The 21685-nt window shown below is 52.8% G+C and overlaps 1 protein-coding gene across 2 annotated transcripts in view; it reads right to left on the bottom strand.

Annotated features, from left to right (window-relative positions):
• Positions 1-2525: 2525 nt before the first annotated feature.
• The window catches only part of NCLN (nicalin), a 32509-nt gene continuing 13349 nt past the window's right edge, over positions 2526-21685 (bottom strand). Inside the window, exons 4-15 of one of the 2 annotated variants that reach the window (XM_074302128.1) lie at positions 21165-21259; positions 18752-18832; positions 18549-18652; positions 16787-16875; positions 16472-16611; positions 16106-16284; positions 5635-5722; positions 5514-5552; positions 5259-5422; positions 4198-4251; positions 4003-4081; positions 2526-2948 (exon numbers count right to left, since the gene is read on the bottom strand). In XM_074302128.1, the coding sequence (XP_074158229.1) occupies positions 2889-2948; positions 4003-4081; positions 4198-4251; positions 5259-5422; positions 5514-5552; positions 5635-5722; positions 16106-16284; positions 16472-16611; positions 16787-16875; positions 18549-18652; positions 18752-18832; positions 21165-21259 (1172 nt within the window). In that variant the 3' untranslated portion in view covers positions 2526-2888. The remainder of the gene's footprint in view (positions 2949-4002; positions 4082-4197; positions 4252-5258; positions 5423-5513; positions 5553-5634; positions 5723-16105; positions 16285-16471; positions 16612-16786; positions 16876-18548; positions 18653-18751; positions 18833-21164; positions 21260-21685) is intronic. The other variant, XM_074302139.1, reaches the window with a different exon arrangement.

Below are 21685 nucleotides of genomic sequence, written 5' to 3'. Positions count from 1 at the left end.
GGCAAAAAACTGGGGGAGAGATATAAAAAAACCTCCAATTTCCCCATCAGCCATTCCGCAACAGGCCCCTTTCAGCTCCAAATGATGAAATCCTCCAGCAACCAAGTGTGCACTGGGGGAGTTTGAGAAACAATCACCTCCTCCATCCAGCTCTGCAGGGAGCACCAACCTGTTGGGGAAGCTGAGCAGTGCATTTTTCCAAGGCTCCAGACTCCCCCTGGGCCCAAACTTCTGCACCCCTTTTCCCGCCCCCCTTGAGCAGGGATAAGATTCCCAGAGGCAGCACATGTCCCTCTAGACCAAGGATCCTTGACCTGAAGTTCACAAACACTAAAAGGTTTGTGCAAAGATCTCGCAGAGCCTGTGAACTTGGATAGGAGCGTGTCTCCAGAGGATTCCAGCTGGCGCTTTCCTGACTCCAGCACCATTCACCGCACTCGCAACTGCCAAAGGGTCTGGGACACAAAAACTCCTCAAGAATCCTTGGCCTGGAGTCCTCAGCCTCTAAAACATGACTCCAACGGAAAATCTTTCAATATGGCTTTATTTTTCCAAGTTATTTCTTCCCACAAATTTGCAGGGACCCTGAATTAATCAATCCATTGACCTTACTGATCAATCCTAGGCAGAAACTTCTTAGCCCAAACACGTCAGTGCTCATTTAAAACAATAAAAAGAGGAAAGGGAGGCCCCCAAACCACACCGTGGGAGCTGGGTCCTGCCTCCGTGCAGACAGGCCCAGGAAGACTTAACGGGCTAGCTGGGTCACCAAAAGACCTCCGGAAGGAAGGGCCCATTTTGCCCACAGTGGAAGCTGTGTAAAGGGTGTTTTGAAGGAGGGATCCAGGAGTGTGGCAGGAAACAGGGCAGCTCCTCCTGCCCCACTGTTCCCTCCAAATCCTCTCCCAGAAATCTCACCTCAGAGCGAGAACATAGCATGCTGGAGCTGGAAGGGCCCTGGGGTAATCAATGGAGAAAGGTCCGTCCAGGGCTCGAAGGGCCTTCACCAGCTGGCTCCACCCGACTCCATCCAGGGCTCCCCTCAGGCTGGGCTGCAGCGCCAGGTAGGCCCCCCCCATGCCCCAAGGACTTAGTGAGAAGCTCAGACAAGGCCGGGGACTGTGGTAGGACAGGCCCAAGGACCAGAGAAAAGCCTTCTGGGCCCACCCAGAAGCCCTGAAGCAGAAGAGGCACCTTCAGGATGGAGTGAGGCAGGCAGGAGACATGAGGAATATGCAAACAGTGACCCCAGTCCAAGGGCTGGCTGGCCCAAATTGGGGTTAAAGTGGGGGAGCCAGGTAGAAAAATCTGCCCCCCCCACTCTTGTTCTGAGCCTTGAGCCTGAAAATGGAGACGGCATTGTCGGCACCGGATGAGCCTCTGGGGCTTCTGCCCGGAGCCGGGGAGGTGCAGCAAGGAGGGCCGCCCTCGGCCTCCTCCACAAGCACCCCTTCTTTCCTTGGCCTTCTGGGGACCTCCCCATGCAATCCACTCCCACCTAAACCCAGCTCTTCCAGGGGAAGAGGCCATTTCTGCTGGGTACACACAAGTGGCAGGTAGGAGCTGGGAAGGAGCCAGCCGGGCCCAGGACTTCCTGGGAACACCCTCCCAAAACAAGCCCACAGGGGCCCAGGCCAGATGCACAAGTGCAGGAGCCCCGTTGGTGGGAGAGATGGGGTCAGGAGGGAATCATCCCAGCCCTCCCAGCCCCAGGCAATCCTCCCAGAGCCTCCCCAAGAGCTCCTGCTCAAAACATCTCCGGTGACGGGCACCTCACTACCTCACAGGGTGTCCATCCTGGGCAGCTCCCCAACAGCCAATCACAGCCTGCCTCTCGGTGGCACCCACCTGGGGCCCCTTTCTGAGACACAAGGTAACCCCAATGCCCCTTGTTGGGCTCAGCTATTTGAAAGCAGAAATGCCAGCTTCTCTTTGGCCATTCCTCCCCCTGTCCCAGAGGAAGGGACCCCCTGGAGCAGAAAGAAGGGAACAACCAAGCCGGGAGGTCAGAGCTGAAAGGGACCATAGAGGTCATCCAGTCCAACACCCTCACTTTAGAGGAGACAGGTTTACAGACAGGGACCCGGGCCTCCCCCGCTGCCCAGAATGGTGCCCAGGGGCCAAGGCTCAAGGATGCCATACCGGGTGCTTGCCCTTCCACGGAGGCGCCGATGGGGGAGCAGGAAAGCCAGAGAGGGCCTGAAGCTGCCACAAGGGAGATTCTCCCAGAGTGCCCCAAAGGGCAATCACCTCTGAAGCCCTGGAGAGACCTCTTGGGGCAGGACCACCCTCCCTCCCAAGGTCCCACCTCTGCTGGGCCCCCTTCCTAACCCAGAGCCTGCCTCCCCATCATAAGCCCCAAGCTGCCAGATCTCTAGGGCCCCAGGACGGGCCAAGTCTCTGTCAGTCTCCTCCCGGGCGGCCTCGGCCTCGGCCTCGGCCCCAGCCCATCCCTGGGCACCCAGGCCTTCTGATCGAAGGCAGAGAGAAAGCCCGGCCAGGACCCCTGGCCTGGAAAGGAGTCCTCAAGTTTCCGCTTCTCTTTAATTCAGGTGTGCACGTTAACATGAGCTCCGAGGTCAAGGGGGAGAGCTCCGCTCGGCCAGGACGGGCCTGACCCATGTGTCCCAGAGGGCCGAGACCCCCCAGCCACTCTCCCGGGGAGCTTAAGGACGCCTGCAATTCAGTGTCTCAGCGGGGCCTGGGCCGGGGAAGGGGGGGCCTGAGCGGTTGTGGAGGTCCCCGGCCGCCCCTTCTCTGGAGAGAAGAGCAGGAGGCAGCCCGAGCCGGGGGCTGGGGGACAAAAGGGCGGAGACGGCTGGGCTGGGGGAGCTCCTGCTGCTCCCTCCGGGAGGCTGGCTCAGTGCGGCTGACGGCAGCGAGGGCACTCACTGCTGCTTCATCTTCAGAGATATTCTCTGCACTGTCTTATAGAGGAGGCCGAAGTGCTAGGAGGAAGGGAGAGCCTCGGTCGGCATGGCCACCAGCGCGGGCCCGAGAGGCCGGGGAGTCAGGAGGCTGGGCCCGGGGGGAGAGGGGGGCAAGAGGCCGGGCCTGGGGGGAGGAGGGGGCAAGAGGCCGGGCCTGGGGGGAGGGGGAGGAGGGGGCAGGAGGCCAGGACCTCGGGGGAGGGGGGGGGCAGAGGCCAGGCCTGGGACAGGGAGTCAGGAGGCCGGGCTGTCAGGAGGCCGGGCCCGGGGGCAGAGGCTGGGGGCCCTCAGGACCCTCTGACCCCATCTCCTGCTTTGAGGCCAGAATCCCCCAAACCCAGACCCAGAGAGGGCCACAGCCAGTCCAGCCCCAGGACAAGCACTGATTAAGCACCTTTGGTATATGGGAACCAGAGAAGCAAAGAAACGCCAAGAGTGGCCCCTGTGGTGGGGACATGCAGACAAGCCAAAGGTGACCTCGGGGCAGGGGGGAGGGAGTGGGCGGCTGGAAGGCTTGACCTCTCCTCACTGCACTGATTAAACACTTGCAGGGGTTCCCAACTCCCTCTGCCCGACCTTTGAGGCCCTTCCCCCCCTTCTCACTGCAGCCACAGTGGGCCATGTGGGCTCCTCCCTCACTTCTCCCTATGTCTCTGGTGCCCTCCCTCCTCATCTGTACCTCCTCCTCCTGCAGGCAGCCCTCCCAGACTAATTACCCATGATCCCTTGTCTGCCTCTCCCCAGGACACCTGTCCCGTCATATGGTTGTGGTTGTGGTCCCTGTTAAAGGCTGAGCACCTCAAGGGCCGGGCAGAAGGACTACCTGGGAGCCGTGCTCTCCCAGGGCAGGGAGGGGGAGCCCCGGCAGCCAGCTGAACGCCGCCCTGCCCCCCAGTCCCTGGTGCCGGCCCTGTTCTCTGCTTCAAACCCAAGAGGTTATTCCGGCTGGGCCGGGGCCAGCTTTCCCTGAGCAGGGATGAGTAAGCTACTGGAACACCAGGCCTCCTCTCAACCAAGGGGGCGCATGGAGGTCAGGAAAGCCCCCTCCCCTCTTCTCCCTCCCCCTACTCACCTGGACAGCAAAGTAAGCCACTCCCAAGTAGGCTCCTATGCAGAGGGCGAGGAGGAGGTCAAAGATGGCTGGCTTGACCCTGAGGGGAAGGAAGGAAGCCAGCTCAGGTCAAGACAGAAGCAGGGGCTGGCTGGAAGCATGCTCAGAAACGCTGGGACAGACAGCCGCCACCTCCCCAGGAGCTCGCCCGCCTACCTGTAGGCATTCATCTCCTGCTTCAGCTGGTCGTAGAAGACAAACTCGGGGTCCCTGAGGGGAGAAATTGGCCTTTCAGCAGAACTGAAGCGGGGGCCCTAACACCCTCAGCCTCGTCCACTGCTAAAGGGCACCCCCTCCCCCCCTTCTCCCTTCCCTATCATTGAGCCCTAAGAAACTCTGCTTGCAAAGGAAAGGAAGGAGGGAGAGAAGGGAAAAGGGGGAGAAGAAGGAGAAAAGGGAAAGAAAAAGAGAGGGAGGAAAAAAGGGGAAAGAGGAAGAGAAAAAGAGGAGGAAACAAAGGGGGAGAGGGGGGAGGGGAGGAAGGGAGAGAGGAAGGAAGAGGGGAAAGAGAAGAGAAAGAAAAAAGAAAGGGGAGAGAGGAGAAGAGAACATGGAGACTTAATGGCTCTCCTACAGAGGAGAAGATCTACTGAGAAGCAAGTGGTTTCACTTCTTGGCAGAAAGACGATGGACCAGAATCAAAAAACAGACATGCGCTCTCAGACAGAGCGGCGTGGATTTGATTGCCTTGATTACATTTGTTACAAGGGACTTCGGGGGGTGAGGGGAAAGGGAAGAAGGGGCTGGTGATGGAGCGGAGAGAAGCAGCCATCAAACAGGACAGCTTGGGACTGAGGTGCTTAAATCATCATATCCTTTAAAAGTGAATCCAAAGTCAAGTCATCCAGTAATAAAGAATTAAACGAAACAAAGACGACACAAAAAATGTGTATGGAGAAAATGAAAAAGCCAGAAATGAATAAAGATTAAGCTTGTTTACAGAAAGTTCGAAGACAGGATCAAAAAGTTCACAGCTGAAGGACAGCGTGGGGTCTGCTGGGAGCGAAGGCTGGACACACAGACACCGATTCATACTAGACACAGATGGGACCAAGGGAGGCTGTGGGATCCTACTCTTCCCCCCGCTCTTTAAACTCTCTCTCAGGGAGGGTTTGCTAAGTGGGGCCAGGAGAGGGATAGACTCAGAAATAAAACAGGGGCATAAAAAAGGAAAGCGCCCCCCTCCCCCCCAGCAGCTGGACCGGCCGTCCCCTCACCGTTTGTCTGCCTTCACGTGGTGCTGCCTGACGTCCTTCAGATAGCGGCTCAGGTAATACTCCAAGGTGTTGAGGAAGGTACTGTCTTTGTCCACAAGCTGGGCAGCGCGGGGCTGGTTGGTGAGCCAGTCCATCACCGAGTCAATCTGCTCCTGCTGGATCTGCTGCGAAGAGCCGGGTTGCCAGAGCCTCGGCCTGCGCCCCCGCCCTCCCGCCCCCCGGTTTCCACCCGACGCAGGCCCCGGGCCCCCTTACCATCTGCTCTGTGAAGACCTGGAGATCGGCGGGGGTGCCCTGCGGAGAGACGGGGAGGGAGCGTGCTGAGGGGAGGACGGGGCTGGGGGCTAGGGGCGTGGGCGCTTCCAGGCTCTCTTACCTTCTTGGTCAGGTTATAGATAACCCGGGTCAGGGCCTCTGCAATGATTCGGGTGTTGCGGGTCAGGGTTTTGGAATCTACACGTGACCTTCAGAAGGATAAAGGGAAAAGCTCAGGGGCCAGACAAGAACATCTCTCCTCACTCTTCCATCTTCAGCGAAACCCCCAGGGAAGGCTGCACCCCATCCTCCTCTCCAGGGTGGGGAGCCCACTCTCACATCCCCCTCAAGAGTGGGCCAGAGAAGGACCACAGGCTGAGGCAACGGCTCTGCGCTTTCAAAGCTATCCCCTCCTTTGATCTTCACAACCACCTTGGGAGGGAGGCAGGGTCAGCCCCATTTAACGGACAAGGAAACAAAAGTAAAGGGTCTTGCCCAGGGTCACACAGTTAAGGTCACTTGTAGATTTGTAGCCAATGGCAACAACCTCAATCCAGGAATGGTCACAAGGCTATGATGGAAAGTGTTTCATACCAAGATCTCCCATGCAACACACTGAAGTTGAATCCGAATTATTAACATTTCTCCAGCTTTTTCTAAATCAATGATTGCTAATTATCAAGACCTAAGTGCTCACTGAGGAAATTTAACAACCGGTTCTCTCAACCAGTATGAGCTGGCTCCAGCACAATACTGGGGGGTCAATGCCCTAGACCCGTAACCGTGTCACCTTCCTGAATCCAAAATCTGAAATCCCCTTCACTGATCACAATCTCCTTCCACAAACCATCCTTTGTCCTTCTCGTGGAAACTTTCAGCAGCTTTGCCCCGCTGGCCTTTCCTGGCTCATGAAGCCCTCATCACCCCTTCACAGAATGGACTCTACAACCACAGCCCTCCCCCTGTGAGCCCCTTGTCTCTGGTCCACTGTCATTCACATCACACTTTATCACCCCTGAATTTCATTTCTATCACCTCTGTGCAAAGCAACCAAAAGGCACCCCTCCACCTTTTGAGGCGTTCAGGAAGTCAGTTTTATGCATCCTGGTTGTGTGACCCCAAATTGTCACCTGACTTCTCAGTGCTCCCAGGAAAACGTTTAAAATGTCTTCAAAATCTGGGACACATTCTTTTTTTCTGACAGATTCATTTCCATATAATTGGTTTCCTTTGTAATACTTTGTACTTATTTTACAGAGTGAAACAAGATTCAGAAAAGGAGTCCATAGGCTGTTCCAGACTCACTGGTGTAAGGATCTAAGAAATTTTTAAAAAGTGAAGAATGCTTGCTCTAAAGCTAGCTATTACAGATCAGCGGTGAAATGTTATTAAGAAACCTATCCCCCATCAGAAAAAAAAAAAAAAAAATTAAGTCTTCATTGCATCATGGTCATTCATATTTTTTGTTGTTAATTTTATCTAGTTATGATGGGGACAGTGATACACCGAGGTCCCACATTAGTCTTACTATTCTTTCCTATAACTCATTTAATTTTTCCTTTAAATATTTATTTTCTACTCTATTTAATACATCTATGTTTAGCACTGACTATGGTAACTTTCAGCAAAATGGAGCTCCCTTATTTATCTCATCAGTTGTACCATTGTTTTAAGATCATGACTGCTACCATCTTTTTGTTGTTGTTTTTTAATTATATGTTCTGTATGAGATACCTTACCTTATGCTTCAACCCCACATCTTAGCCATGTGCACCCTTCTTTTTCACCTGTGCCCTGTGAGTTTGTAAACACTGTTGAATTCTGCTTCCTAATTATTCTCCTGTCCCCCTATCTTAAAGATGAGTCTATCCCATCCACATTCATAGTATATCATTGTGTCATTCCCTCTAGTTTATTCTCATTCTTTTTTTTTTCTGCTTTCTTTAAGAGTTTTTTTTTTTTTTTTTTTGCTTAAGACTAATCTTTCCCTTCTTCTCTCCTATTTCCCTATTAAGTAAAATGTATTTCTGTATTCAATCTGGGATGTATTTTTCCCTCTTTTTACCAGTCCAGGGAGTGGAATTCAAGTGTTCCTCACTCCACACAATTCCCTCCTTGTTTGGATAGATTTCCACTTGTGCAGCCCCACTATGTGAGATCACTTTCCCCATCTTCCCACGCTCTGCTTCTTCCAGTGTTGTCCTATATTTCAAGCTCTGCACTCCTTCATTGCAATGGCTAGTAAATCATATGATTCTTACTGGCTCCTTGGCACTTGACTTTATTCCTGTATATTTGCTGTATTTTTTTTCCCTGTGTACCAGAAGCTCTGGATTTGGGATATAGCATTACTAGGAATTTTCATCCTAGAATTTCTTTCAGGAGATGATCAGCAGAATCTATTTCTACTTTACAGAACCAATTTTCGGTATAAATTTCATTTACTTATTTATTTAACATGCTTTTCTTTTGTAATTTTCAGATCCAAATGCTTTACTATCTCCCTCCTACCTCTATATGGTATTAATTATACATATGAAATTATGCAAAACATTTTCACATTAGCCATATTGTCAAAAAAATCAAGAAAAAGTGAAAAAAATTATACTTCAATTTGTACACAAAGTTCATCAGTTCTCTCTCTCTAGAAATGGATAGCATTTTTTCATCATGAGTCCTAACATTGTCTTGGATCACCATTACAACATTGCAATGATCTTTCAGCTCATCTCACTTCATTTTGCATCAGTTCATTTAAGCTTGCCATGTTTTTTCCTGAAACCACATCTCATGTATTTCCCATAGCTCTACAATACTCCATCACAATCACATGCAACAGCTTGTTCAGCTCTTCCCCAATTGGTGAGCACCCCCTTTGATTTCCAATTCTTTGTCATCACAAAAAAAAAAAAAAAAAACAACAACTTAGCTTGTATTTTTATACCTATAGATCCTTTTCCTTTTATCTCACTGGGATAAAGAAAGGTCTAGCAGTTGTGTTGCTCAAAGAGTATTCACAATTTCATAGCCATTTGGGTACAGTTTAAATTATTCTCCTGAACTTGGACCACTGTGAGTTAGTGTATCTTTTTCCTCTCCCCACACATCCCTTCTAGCAGTAGTCTTTTCTGATAGGTGTGAGGTGGTATCTCAGTTAATTTGCATTTCTCTTATCAATAGTGATATGGCTATGGATAGCTTTGGTCTCTTCTGAAACTTCCTGTTCATATTCTTTGAACATTTATCAATTGCAAAATCTGGAAATCAAGAATAAGTCACTTGCCCAGTGTCTCACAGCTAATGAGTGCTTCAGGCCAGCTTTAAACTCTTGTCTTTGTGACTCCAAGGCCAGTGCTTTTATCCACTGTACCCTTTTTGGAGCGGGGGAGAAGAGAAGATGAAGAGGGCAATCAGGATTTAGTATCTATTTTTAAATCAACTGAAATCATATTAAATTCTGCTCTAGCCCTTTAATTTTAACTCTATTTCAAGCAATTTTTTTTGTTTCTGTAAATAACATCCTTTATAATTTCTTAAAATATGTTGTCTCTGCTCTTTTTTTTGACCGTGGCTTTTAGGTACTGTACACAATGATTCTTAATGATCTCTCCTGTTTCCCAGGACCATTGTTTTTTATTATAAGAAACTTTCTTCTAGTTTTTCAGTTGAGTCTCTTTTAATATTTCTTGTTTCATGGAGTTACTGGCTTCTATTTTGTCCATTCTAGTTTTCTGGGAGTTTTTTCCCCCCAAATTTTTTTCCTACATTTTATATCTTGTTCCAAATTATTCTTTTCAAATCTTTCTTCCTTAGCTCTTGTTTTTTCCCCTATTTTTCCCCTAGTGTTCCCTTTTTTTTTGGGGGGGGGGGGCTGGGGTTAAGTGACTTGCCCAGGGTCACACGGCTAGGAAGTATTAAGTGTCTGAGACCAGATTTGAACTCGGGCCCTCCTAATTCAGGGCTGGTGCTCTAGCCACTGCGCCACCTAGCTGCCCTCCCCCCCATTTTATTTTTAAAATAATTTTTAGCCTTTTTAAAAAAACACTTGCAGGGCAGCTAGAAATTGTAGTTGAACTTGTGTCCAAGCAATTTTTCTTTAAAGCTTTGCTTAGAGATCATTTAGAGAATGCTCTTTTTATGGACTTGTGTCTTGAGCTTCCCTGTCACCTACCCACACACAGTTCTTTGAGGTGCCCTTTTCTCCTCTATTTGCTCCTTCCTCTAGCCTACTTCCTAGCCTTGGACTTCACATGCTCACCCATGGGGGAAATGTCCTCTTGGGTCCTTCTGCTGTTTCCTAAGCATTGTTAGTCCAAGATCTCAGGGAGAACTTAGGTAGGCACCAGAAAGCTGTCAATCTTCCTAAAGTGGTCTGATCCAAAACAACGTGCGCTCACTTCCCCCTGCAAGTCCCTGACCTGGATTTGGGTCTGTCCACACTCCTGGCTTATCCCTAGTTGGAAATTCCAGGACGCTGTTGTCCAAACCAGCTGGGAAGCTCTGTGGGTGCAAAGTCAGTCTGAGAGTCCACCCTAGACATTCCACTGCAGGCATCAGATAGGCTGGAGACCAAAACTGAGACTCACACCACTCTGGGCTATTCACAGGACTTACTCCCAGCTCAGCACTCGGCCTGGGGTCTGCAAGCACTCCTGGGTGTGTAGCAGCCTGCACAAGACCAGGGTCCCCCTGGATAGACCCGGGACCTTTGTTTACCCCAGTCCCCCTCCAGTCCCTCTATGTGGAACACATCAAAGTGCACCTCTGAGTGCTGAGCCTATGCCCAGCATCCACAGAGACCTTTCTTTCTCCCTTCACTGACTTGGGGAGGAAATGACATATTGGGATTTTTTTCCTTGAATTTCCCAATGAAGACTTGGTGTGAGCTATTTTCCAGATCTCTGCAGGGGGCTCGTATTAGAAAAGAGATATAGGGCAATAGCTAAGGGGACGGATGAAACAAGTGAGGGTTTTGAGGACAAGAAGTACCTGGAGAAATTGAGAGTGAGACAGTGGCGATGGGGGAGGGAGGACACTGCCGCAGAATAAAAGAATGACATCACTTGTGCACACAGAGATTCAGGTCACCACCGGCCTTCCGTGCTGGTAAGACTGGCCAGCCTGACACGCTGCCAGCACAGTCACACCCATTACACTACCCACCTAAACTAGCCTCCTGTCCAGGTAACGGGGGGCACATGATTTGCAAGGAGATAACGAACTCTCACCACAGGAGAGGCACTCCAGCCCCAAAATCCCATTTTACCTTTCAACAAGCTCAAAGCTCAAGCAATTACCAGTATAACCCCAAGAGAAGAAACCTGTGATTCAATCCCACTCGGGCCAGCTTTGTAGTCCGGAGAAGTCCTCTCTTCGTTCCTCTGGACCTTGGCTTCTGCTCTAACTCCAGGGGAGAGGGGAAGGAACGGGAAGCCAGCACGGGCCAGGTGGTCTCTGGGATCCCTGCCTTGCCTCTGACCCCTCCTTCAAACCCCTCTGTCTTATATACAGATTCTGACCAGAAGCCAGGTTTGCCAGCAACTATTCCAGCACAGGGCAAGCGAGAGGCCCAGGGGCACTGCCAAATGAGATCGCTGCCCCAGATTGGGATGGGCCCATGTGTCTCTGGGCAAGGGTAGGAGCACGGCTTGTTTCTCTCACACTCAGATCTCTCCAGAACTCCAGGGGGGTGGGGGGAGTAACCACCAGGCAGGGGCCAGGAGTGACAGCCGCTGCCCAGTGTGAGAAGGCCTCTGGCCAGGATGCTCAAGCCAGGCCTGGAGAAGTCTCAGGGGTCCATCTGGTCCGGCCTCCTCAGTACAGATGAGGAAACCAGTGACCACTCACTGGTCCAATCTGAGATCTGCTAAAGCCCGAGGGGGTCGGATGCCAGCCCTGCCCCAAGGCCCCCCCCCCCCCCCCCCCCCTCAGCTGATCCTGTTTCCGTAGTCTCTTCAGAGGCTAAGTGCTGGCCCTGAGGCCCTGCTGGCTGAGGATCCAGAGTGCTCCCGAGAGCACTCATCAGCACTCTGGGCAGCTAAGATAACAATACCCTGGAGTGACTGCACGGATTCAAATTCGCGCCACTGGAAGGTATAATTTGGCAGAAACATTCACTGATTCCAGACCAATGTAAATATGCCATACCTATCCAAACCACGTGACACTTTTAGCTGAAGAAATTGCAAAGGAGGCACTGACCTGCACAGGAAGAGGGAACCCTGCCCTAGGACATCCTACACCAGTAAAATCCCAAGCCCCTTACGGCGCCTTTTCTTTTTCTTATGTACCACCTATTCCTTTTCTCTCCTTCCTTTCTTGCCCACAGGCAGCCCAGGATTTCAGGCCAGACCAGCGAGGAGGCCCTCAGCCCATTTCGGGCCTGAGCAGTTCCTCCTCCAGGGCAGAACTCCCCAGTCGAGGTGCCCCAGCCTCAGCCTCCCCGGGGCAGGGACTTCGGGCCTGCACTACAAAGACCAGGCCCTGGTCATGAGCAGCCCATCCGAACGCGCAGCCTGTCGGTTCTTATCTGACTAGAAACAGAGCAGCTTCCAGCTGAAGTAGAAAGAGGCTCACTACCCGCAGGTCAGTCCCGGAGCGATGATCCCACAGCCACGGCCCCCCAGGAACAGAGGAAGCCCCTTCCCACTCCAGCCGTGATCGGGTGCTGAGAATCCCACAGTTTTTAAATCATCCATAAATAGTAACGCCTGAGGCTCCTGACATACTAAATGGCAGAGCTTTCTCTAGTGACCAAAGAGCTAGACCTACAGTTAGGAGAGGTACTAAAATCTATCACAGCTTCCCCCATGAATGAAACCAAGAGACACAAGGAAGCAGCTGCTGACTGGGGCCTGGAAGGTTCTCTTAGGAAACGCAAAGGAAAGAGCCAGGAGCTAGATTTTATCTGGTAGCCAAAGGCAAAAGAAATCTCATTTCTGGTTATCTGATCTTGGTCACCAGACCTCAGCAAAAAGATTACTAGGAAGATAACTGCCAGCATCTACTGCCCAAGAAGAGGAGACACAGAACTTCCAAAGACTTCCTGAATAAAACCCGCACCTGCAATTCCAAATGTGAGAGGACTCTCAGAAACCATCGAGCCCAATCCCCTCTTTTTACAGAGAAGGAAACTGAGGCCGCCCAGGAAGCTGAAATGACCTTCCTAAGATCACAAAGAGGGGGATCGGAGACAGGGTTTGAACAGAAGGCTCTGATTTCAGAACTGGTGTTCCTTCCTCTATACTTGGTGACTTCAACGCAAAGGTGGAGGGGGTAAGAAAGAGTGAAAGGTATGTTGGGAAACCTGTTTCAGGAATAAGAAACCAAAGATCCCAAAGGCTTGTAAACAACACTGAAAACCCTACCCATCATGAACATTTTCTTTCAGCCAGAAGGCGGGTGGGAGTGGACAGAATAAACACCAAACACCACCAATGAACCTCACTGAGCCGGATTCTCCCTCCACACACGCCCACTTCTTTCCAGATGTGCAGGATCATGGGTGTGAAACACAGTACAAGCACTAGTTTTTTGACATATATCCCTCATTTTTTCCTTATTCCTTTTCTATTTTTTTATTTTAAAAGGGATGGCTCCCTGGAAGAGAGTGGGGGGAAGTTCACAGTAGGAAACATAGATGATGTAAAAATGAAAGATGCTAACAGAACTGTATTTAAAAATGTTTTTTAATTAAAAAAACTATATAACAAGTAAAATAATTGTTGTTGAATGTCATGTTCCCAAAATGAGCAAAACTTTGAAATTAAAACAAAGACAGGGAAACCTTCAGATTCTAAAGTGGGAGTCATTTCCAAATGAATGTTCTTGACCACCGACTTGTGAGAGCAAATATCAAAAATAAAATGTGAAGATTAAAAATGAGGAGATAAAACAAGCAAATGAGAAAACTCCAACCTGACCTATTTAAACAAGCTATTAATGTAGAAAAATGGTAAATAAATAAAAGAACAGATGTGCACCTACTGATGTAAAAGCAAAAGCCACACACAATAAGCATCCAGGAATCATCTTGGCCAAAAAAAAAAGCTTTTTACCAATCTGAGAAAGATGGTAGCTAAGGCCAGCACTGGCAAACCACATAAACTCATGTGTAAAAAGGGACAGGATGACAGTGGAAGAACACAAGTCATATATCACCTCATAAAACTTATCGAGAAGCAATATAGAGAAAAACACATTTGAAGTAAGCTTGCTAAGAGACTCAACCAAACGAGGACAGGTTAAGAGGATATTTAAGGAGAAACCTGGGAAAATAAAGAAAAGGCAAAGAAATGGAAAAGATCTGTTAACATTTTTACAACAACCTTTCCCCACCAATAACAGTGAAACTTGTACATGTCTGAAGCCTGAAGTCACAATCTCCTAAGTATCATACAGGGCGGCAGCAAAAAAGATGCCAAAGAAATTAAAAGGGGAAAATCAGGAAGAAAAGACCAGGTGTACACAGTGGGGGAGGCTGCAGGGGACCCGGTTCTCAGGTTGCTGAGAGACTACTCATCAAGACAGCCAAAAGGAGGAAAGACACCACGTGCTTGGGGGCAGGAGGTGAGGAGAATCAGAGCTCATTACCACAAGGAGCTAGCCAAGAAAATGCAAATAACTACATACCCATATGGCTACTTTCCCGCCTTTTCAAACTTTCATGAAAATAAACCTCCACGTGTATCAGAGCCAGCAGGAGTAGGGAGGGCAGAGGCGCCTCCAAGCCAGGACGGCCAGGGCCACGCTAGCTGGGTGACCCTGCACTGCAGAGAGGAAGACGGCCGCTAGTCCCCATTCCACTGCTTCCTAGGTCTTTAGCCACACATCTGACCAAAAGATGAACCCTGTATACTGTTGGCTGATTGAAAAGGGATTTAATTTGCTGGCGGACAAGCTCTCCCCCAAGAAGGCACCTCCTGTGAAGCGTCAAAGTCAAGCCCTGACTCTCGGAACAAGCGAGAGGGACACGTCTGATGGAGAGCCAAGGCCCAAGGCCAAGGGCCGAGTGTGCTCCCTCACAGCCTTGGCTGCTGCCCATCACTCTAGATAGGGTGGTTCCCTAGCAATGATGAGGGCTTCCAGATACTCCTGGGTTTGCCCTTCCTAGCGGCAGACCCTTCCAAAGGAGTGAGAGATTCTCTCCCAAGTGTTTGGCTGAAGACTCTACACAGGAAACCCCAGGGAGCCGAACACCTGCCGCCCAGACGGGGTGCATCCAGAGAGAAAGACTCTGGGAATGGACAAGGGAGCCCAGAATGGAAGCAGGCAGGCCTGCCGCGGGGAGAACGGCCCTCAAGCACCCCAGGCTTCCTTTGAAACAAAAGCCTTATTTTAAATGCCACTAGTCTCCCAAAGCCGCTGTACTGTCTGCCATGAAAGTTACCCTCTAGAGCATAAAAAACTTCAGGTTCATCAAAGCTGTCGGAGAGGGCTCTGGTGACCAGGAACCTCTGGATGTCCCAGACATGATGACCCAGAGAGGAGCTGGTCGTGCCGGGGAAGCAGGGGACACCCGGGAGCCCCCGCCCCAGCACTGCAGGGGCCGAACCAAGTTTGTAGAAGGAGAGAAGGAAGGAAAAGGCCATCCAGGGACTCAGATTTAGAAATGAAGATCCCGGCGTAGTAGTGTACAGTAAGTAGTGTGACAAAGGGTCAGTGTGCCCCTGAGCACAGAGCCACCCGGGCAGCCAGAAAGAAGGCAGGGGTCCTGGAGGAGGAGGGAGAGTGCAAGGGCAAACACTGAATGCTGGTGGGCTCCGAGGCAGCCCGTAGGCAGAGCGGCCCCCCTCCCCCACCAAAGCCCTGGGGACAACGGGACAGACGGGAGGGTCTGCAAGCCCTGCCCTCCATTAGTGCGAGGTCATGTGGAGAGGCAGAGGAGGAAGCCAGATTTCTGGAAGAAATCTCATCTGCTGGGGCACGCGGCCCCAACGAGCTGGCAGGCGAAACAGCTGGAGTTTGCCCTGTCTAGAGTCCCACACTCTTCCCTCCAACTGTCCTGCTCTCTGCCAGCCTGGCCTGAGCGACTCCCTGCACCTGAGGAGCCCCGGGCCCTCTGCCCAGGGGAGGCGGTGCTGGGGAGTGCTCCCTCCATCTGAGGAGGGGTCTGTGCCCTCTAGATCTCTCCTGTGGCAGCCCCATGCCAGGTCAGGGGAGCAGCTCCTTCCACTCCTCCCTGGCCAAACCTCAGCTTCTTGCTTCACTAGCTTATGGCCACATGAACAACCATGTCTGCCTCAAACTGCAGGCCTCCCCCCCTCATTAGGGCTAGGGATCTCCCCAATCCCACACCCCAGGACGGCCAGGCCCCTTCACGCCCACCAGGGAAACACCAGCCAGAGGCTAGAGGACCTTCAGGAAGGAAGAGGGCTTTCTCTGGGAGCTGGCCGCACCAGGGGCCACACAAGGGGCCACACAAGCAGCTGCCCTGGGGGGACAGAGGGCCGCTGAGGAGCCCTGCACTGCCACTGCACTGGCGAACCTTCCTGGGAATCTCCAAGGGGCCCCCAACTCCCAGCTCTGGGCTGTGCCAGGAGAATGCCACAAGTGGGAGGAGGGAGAGGAGCCAGCGGCTCAAGCCTGCTTACCGGACGTCCATGATGCTATTTCGCAGCCCATCGCGATGGCTCTCCAGGTGGGAGACTGTGAATGCCGGGAGCCGGCGGATGGCAAAGCGCTCGTGTTCCCAAGCCAGCATGTCCTCTGCCAGGTTGATTTTCTTGTGCACCATGGAAAACGTCACTTCTGGGAACTGACTGGCAGCCACCTGCAGAGAGAGCAGGCAGCTGAGGAGCTGGAGATTGGGCCAGGCCGCAGAGCTCCCGTCCGAGCCGGAAAACCAGCAGGGTAAGCCTCCTCACGCGATGGGGGCACTGGTCGCCAACCCAGAAAGCAGACTGGCAGGGGCAGAGCAAAAGAGAGACCCCACCCATGCCCCCAGCCCAGACGGTTACCATCTCAAGCTCTCGAAGGAAAGCATATTGCAGGGTCCCCTCCTTAGGGGGTTTCGACACATGCAGGTGCAGGCCATTCCCTCGGCCCAGGGTGTCGAGGCAGAGGACAAAAGCCACATTGTCCTGCAGCAAACTGGAGTCTGAGAGATGGAGAGACACAGGTGAGAGGGAAAAACCAAGAGAGCTCCAGGAAGAGAAGGACAAACAGGAGACCAGCTTTCTCGAGGCAGCTGGCCACTGCTGCCAGGCCTCTGCCCAGCCCCTCCTCCAGCCCTTCCCCTTTCTCAGCTACCCCAACCGTGGCCCCTGACTCACCTGTGTGATCCAGATTGTCTTCTAACCACCTCTTAGTACCCTGATAGTTAAATTTGCCTCCACCTGAGGCAAAAAACAGCAGGTTGTACCTGCCAGGTGAAAAACAAAACTATTAGACTTAACTGCCAGACCTTAGAACCCGGGATGTCAGGGCTGGGAGGGCCCTTAGAACCCGGGAGGTCAGAGCTGAGAGAGCCCTTAGAACCCAGGCGGTCAGAGCTGGGAGGGCCCTTAGAACCCTGGATGTCAGAAGTAATCTAATTCAAGCGCCTTATTTTACAGATGAAGAAATTGAATCTCAGAGAGGAAATGACTTGACAAAGGTCATGACACGAGTTAACAGCAGACCTGACTCTGACACCAGGGTGACTGCCTCCTAATTCAAGGGTTTCTTCCACTATTGTAAATTTTGTGCTAAAGTATCCAAGATTTAGACACCAAGAAAGTCCTTGAAAGAGAAAAGTTTGGACCCTTTGTGGTGCTGGGGAAATGGGAATCTCCGAGAGCCCTGCACAGCTGGGGAGAAGTCTGGCCTGGGAACAAGAACGCAGCGGCAGTTCTTCCACCAACTCAAGTGAACAAACACGAAGGGCGCTCGCGGGAGCTAGGCCCCATGCCAAGGGCACAAAACCTAAGACAGTCTAAGGCCCCTCCCGGCCCTGACATTCTGTGTTCTGAGGACTCCCATAGCTCCTGTAACACACACTTGTCAATCCTGGGCATTAGGAATTGGAATAGAACCAAGAGAATGCCGTACACAGCAACAACAAGATCATGTGGTAACTCTAATGGACGCGAGGTGATTCAGGCCAATTCCAGCAGACTTATGATGGAGAGCCATCTGCCCCAGAGAGAGAGGACTGTGGGGACTGAGTGTGGTTCACAACATAGCCTTCTCACTCTTTTTGTTGTTATTTGCTTGTTTCTTTTTTCTTTCTCATTTTTTCCCCTTTTGATCTGATTTTTTCTTGTGCAGCATGATAAATGTGGAAATATGTTTAAAAGAACTGTACGTTTAACCTATATTGGATTACTTGCTGTCTAGGGGAGGGGTGAAGGGAGGGAGAAAAATTTGGAACACAAGGTGAATGTTGAAATCTATCTCCGTATATTTTGAAAAATTAAGTTATTATTTTTTAAAAGGACATTAATTTGAAAAGATCATATGCTAATGGAGAAAGGAAGGGAATGCACGAGTAAAGTTGAAAAGGGAACATAAGCAGCTTGGTGTAGCAGAAATAAGGTAACATGCTGGATTTGAAGCGAGAGACCTCCAAAGAACAGAGCTACGGCGAGGAGGAGAAATGTCGGGAAGGCCTTTTCAGCTCAAGCCTAAGAAACCCCGTCTTCCAGGGGACCCGCCCATTATCTGGTTCCCAAAAGGAGGGAAGTTTCAGCCCCAAAAGCATTCAAGCAGACACTGACCACCTGTCAAGGAGGTTGCCATGGAGACTACTACATGGGGTGCAAGCCTGGATTAATTGAGCTCAATGGTCCCTTCCAGTGCTGAGAATTTGTGATTTTAGGTTGGGAAAGATGAGACTTGGAGGCAAAAGAGCTAGGAACCCAGCTTGCCTTAATGGTGGAAAGACAGGGAGAGGAGGAAGAGAGAGGGCAGAGAGGAGAAAGGCAGCGAGAGCCACAGAAAGGCAGGGAGAACAGGAAGAGGGGGAGACCGAGGTCATCCTGGCTGCGGCCCCCATCAGCGCTAAGCCCCGCTGCTCCCCGCAAAGACCGCTGCTGCAGCCTCGGGCCCACTTACCCTGCGTGGGTGCGTTTGTAGGTGTACAGTCTCGAGAAGAGCCTGGCCAGCTCCAGCAGCACGGAGATCCCGCTCCCGTTGGAGTCGGCGCCATGAGAAAGCCACTAGAACAGAGGCAGCTCCTTAGGGTTGGGCTGGCGCGCGGCCCCCACCCTGCCCTCCCTGAGGGAGAAGGAGCCGGGGAGAAAGTGGAGGACACGTACCGGGGCCACGCCGAAGGAGTCGTAGTGCGCCACGATGACAATGGTGGGAAGGTCCTCTCCGCCCAGGCCCGTCAGCCGGCCCTGTGAAGACAATGAGCGTCAGCAGCAGAGGGCAGCTCCCCCAGAACCAAGGGCTGCGCCCCAAGGAGCCCCAGTTCTGTCCTTGCACTCCCAGGCTCCGTGCTAACTCCACAAAGAGTCTCTCACTCACTCCTCACATGACCCTCGGGATTATTGTCATCCTCATTTAGGAGCTGGGGGAAAAGTCGCAGAGGTTAAGGGACTAGCCAGGGTGATGCAGCTAGTACACGTCGGAGGCTGGATTTTAATCCAGGTTGGGTGGCCTGTGCCCTGCAGTGCCACCCAGCTGCCACGGACTCATGAGCCCTCAAGGAGGGAAGCAGGCGAGCCAGTCTGGTAAAAGCCCTGCTGTGGCCCTTCCTCCGTGGGCTCAGTGCATCCCATCCCCCTCTCATGGCTGCCCAGATCAGCACCAAAGAAACAGCCAAAAGAGCCTGGGCTTACACTCCCCGAGGCCTGGGCGCACATCTGGGCTCTGCTCCCAACTTTGTGACCGAGGGCTTCACCTCTGCGAGGGACCCCACGAGGTCACTGTGAGGATCCAGGGAGTTTATGGAGTGTCACAGGCCCCGGGCCTGGCACTGGGCCCTCCAGGACTCCCACACTCAGAGGATTTGTGCAGGGGAATGGAGGAGAACCGACAGAAGCCGACGGGTGGACAGCGGCACTTGCAGCCTTCCCCGCCTGACCCAGCCCCCTCAAGAACTTTCTATAAGCACGATGAGCCCATATCCCAGAACCAAGCCTGTGTCTGAGGGCCACTAAGCCAGCCTAGAACCCTCCCGGGGCCAGGCACCACCTCTGAGGTCACTAAGCCCAAACCCTCTGACTGCCCGAGACGTGGGGGGGTGCAGCGGGAACAAAGCCAAGCATCCTGGTGCAGAGGGGCAGGAACAGCTGGCTGCAGCAGGACTCCCGGAGGCAGGGTCTGTCTCTGCAGGAGAACCACCCTCAGGAGCGTGGAGCCTCATCCCCACTGGGCTCTGCCCCTGGTGCGCCCCCCCCCACACCTTGCATGGGGGGCCAAGCTTTTCAAACCCTCAGGAGCAGAGAACCATAACCTCTACTGGGCCCTGCCCCTGGCACAGTCCCTGGAGTGGTCCCTGGCCAATGGAGCTCTTCTCTGACACTAATGACACGGGCAGGCTCCTGCCCAGGCCACGGCCCAGGGGAAGGCCTTCGAACTCTGAGGAGGAAACAGGCCACTGAGGAGGAGTCGCACATAAAGCCACGGAGAGCTCTGAGGTGAAGCTGCACTTTGGGTCCATCCAGGACCGCAGCCGAGTGAGGGGCCGGGGCCCAGTGGGGAGAGCCGGGCTCGGCACAGGGGCCCCTGAAGAGTTGGGTGGGCTCCGAGCTTAAAGGGGGCCGCCCGTGTCTCCAGCAGCAGAAAATCATTACTGCATCTCTTTTCTTGGCCACAAACTACAAGCACTGCTCGGCCATCCCAGGCCCAGACGGCCCGGCCCGGCCCCAAAGGGCCGCGCTCGCAGTATAGCCGGGACCAGAGTGAAACCTGAGGCGTCACTCCAGGGGCCCGCGGATCTGCCCGTGTGGGGACGCCCAGCAGGTCTCTGGCTCCCTGGCTGTCTGGCCTGGCAGGCTGAGGCAGACCGCGCGGGGGAGGGCCTGAGGGAGCCTTCAGACCCAGCGAGTCTGAGCCTCTGCTCTCCGGGCTCTGCCGTAAAGGGCGACGGCAAAGGAGATGAACGTGAGACATAGGGAAGCCGAGGGCCGGCACCGAGCTTCTCCCAACTGGAGGCGCTCCCGGGGCAGACCTGCCGGCCCATCCCCCCAAAAACCCAGATTCATCTCCACACCAGGCTGGGGCAGGGACGGGGACCCACAGAGGAGGGGGAGCATTCAGAGCCTGAGGAAGGAGACGTGGGTCCCAGTCTTCTCTGATCTGTGCCCAGTGAATCCAGGGATTGACTTGACCCTTCCACACACCTGCACCAGATTTCTCTTTGTATCCACAGCTACGTGTTTCCTGCCAACTGGGGGATGGAGAAGGGGGACCCAGAGGATGACTGGCAAGGGAAAGGCCCTCTGGCAATTAAAGAGCCGTCAAGGATCCCTGACAGCTGCCTCCTCCTCCTCCTCCTCCGAAGAGGCGGCAAGTGGTGGGGGGTGGGGGGCACTGCCTGCGGCGCCGGCTCTATTCAGTGTACTGAAATTCTGATGTCATGATTTTTTTCTCTTTTTAAGGGACAACTCCCAGTGAGGGCAAAAATACACCAGGAAAATCAATGAAATGTTAAATCAGTAAAAAGGATTTTTTAAAAAGGACGTTTTCTACATCTCTCCCTCTGCTCCTCGGGCACGTACTCACCTCCACACTGGTGATGAGCCAGTCGCTCACGGCCTTGCTCTGGGCCCCGCTCGTCACCATCTGGAAGCCATTGGCAGTGGCGGTGTGCAGAAGCACTGGAGAAGAGGCACATGGTCAGGGCCCAGTGCTCCCCTCTCTGCCCCAGGGTGCCCTCTCCCAGACCCCCCAGGGAAGCAGAATTTGCCCACTGCCAGGCTGGCGAGGGGAGGCCTTCCTCCCCCTCTGCTCCAGACCCTCACAGAGAGCCCACTTCTCTGGAGAGTGTCCCCATCGCCCCCCCCCCCCCCCCCCAGCCAGGAGCTAGTGAGTAGTCCCAGAGACTGGGCGCAAGGCCCTGGAAGTGCGTGGCTGCAGGACACAGACAGCACGGGCCTCCCGCAGGAGCTTCCACCATTTAATTAGAGAGGCGAGACACAGAGTCATTGAAAAACGCTGCCTCTGCATGTTCGGGGCAGCCAAAGGGGGCCGCGGAGCGGGGAGTGCTGAACAGAACAGAATACGGGATGTGGCGTGTCACAAGG

Source organism: Sminthopsis crassicaudata, chromosome 1, assembly GCF_048593235.1.
Source record: "Sminthopsis crassicaudata isolate SCR6 chromosome 1, ASM4859323v1, whole genome shotgun sequence".
Lineage (NCBI taxonomy): Eukaryota > Metazoa > Chordata > Mammalia > Dasyuromorphia > Dasyuridae > Sminthopsis > Sminthopsis crassicaudata.
This window is presented reverse-complemented; position numbering and strand designations above follow the sequence as displayed.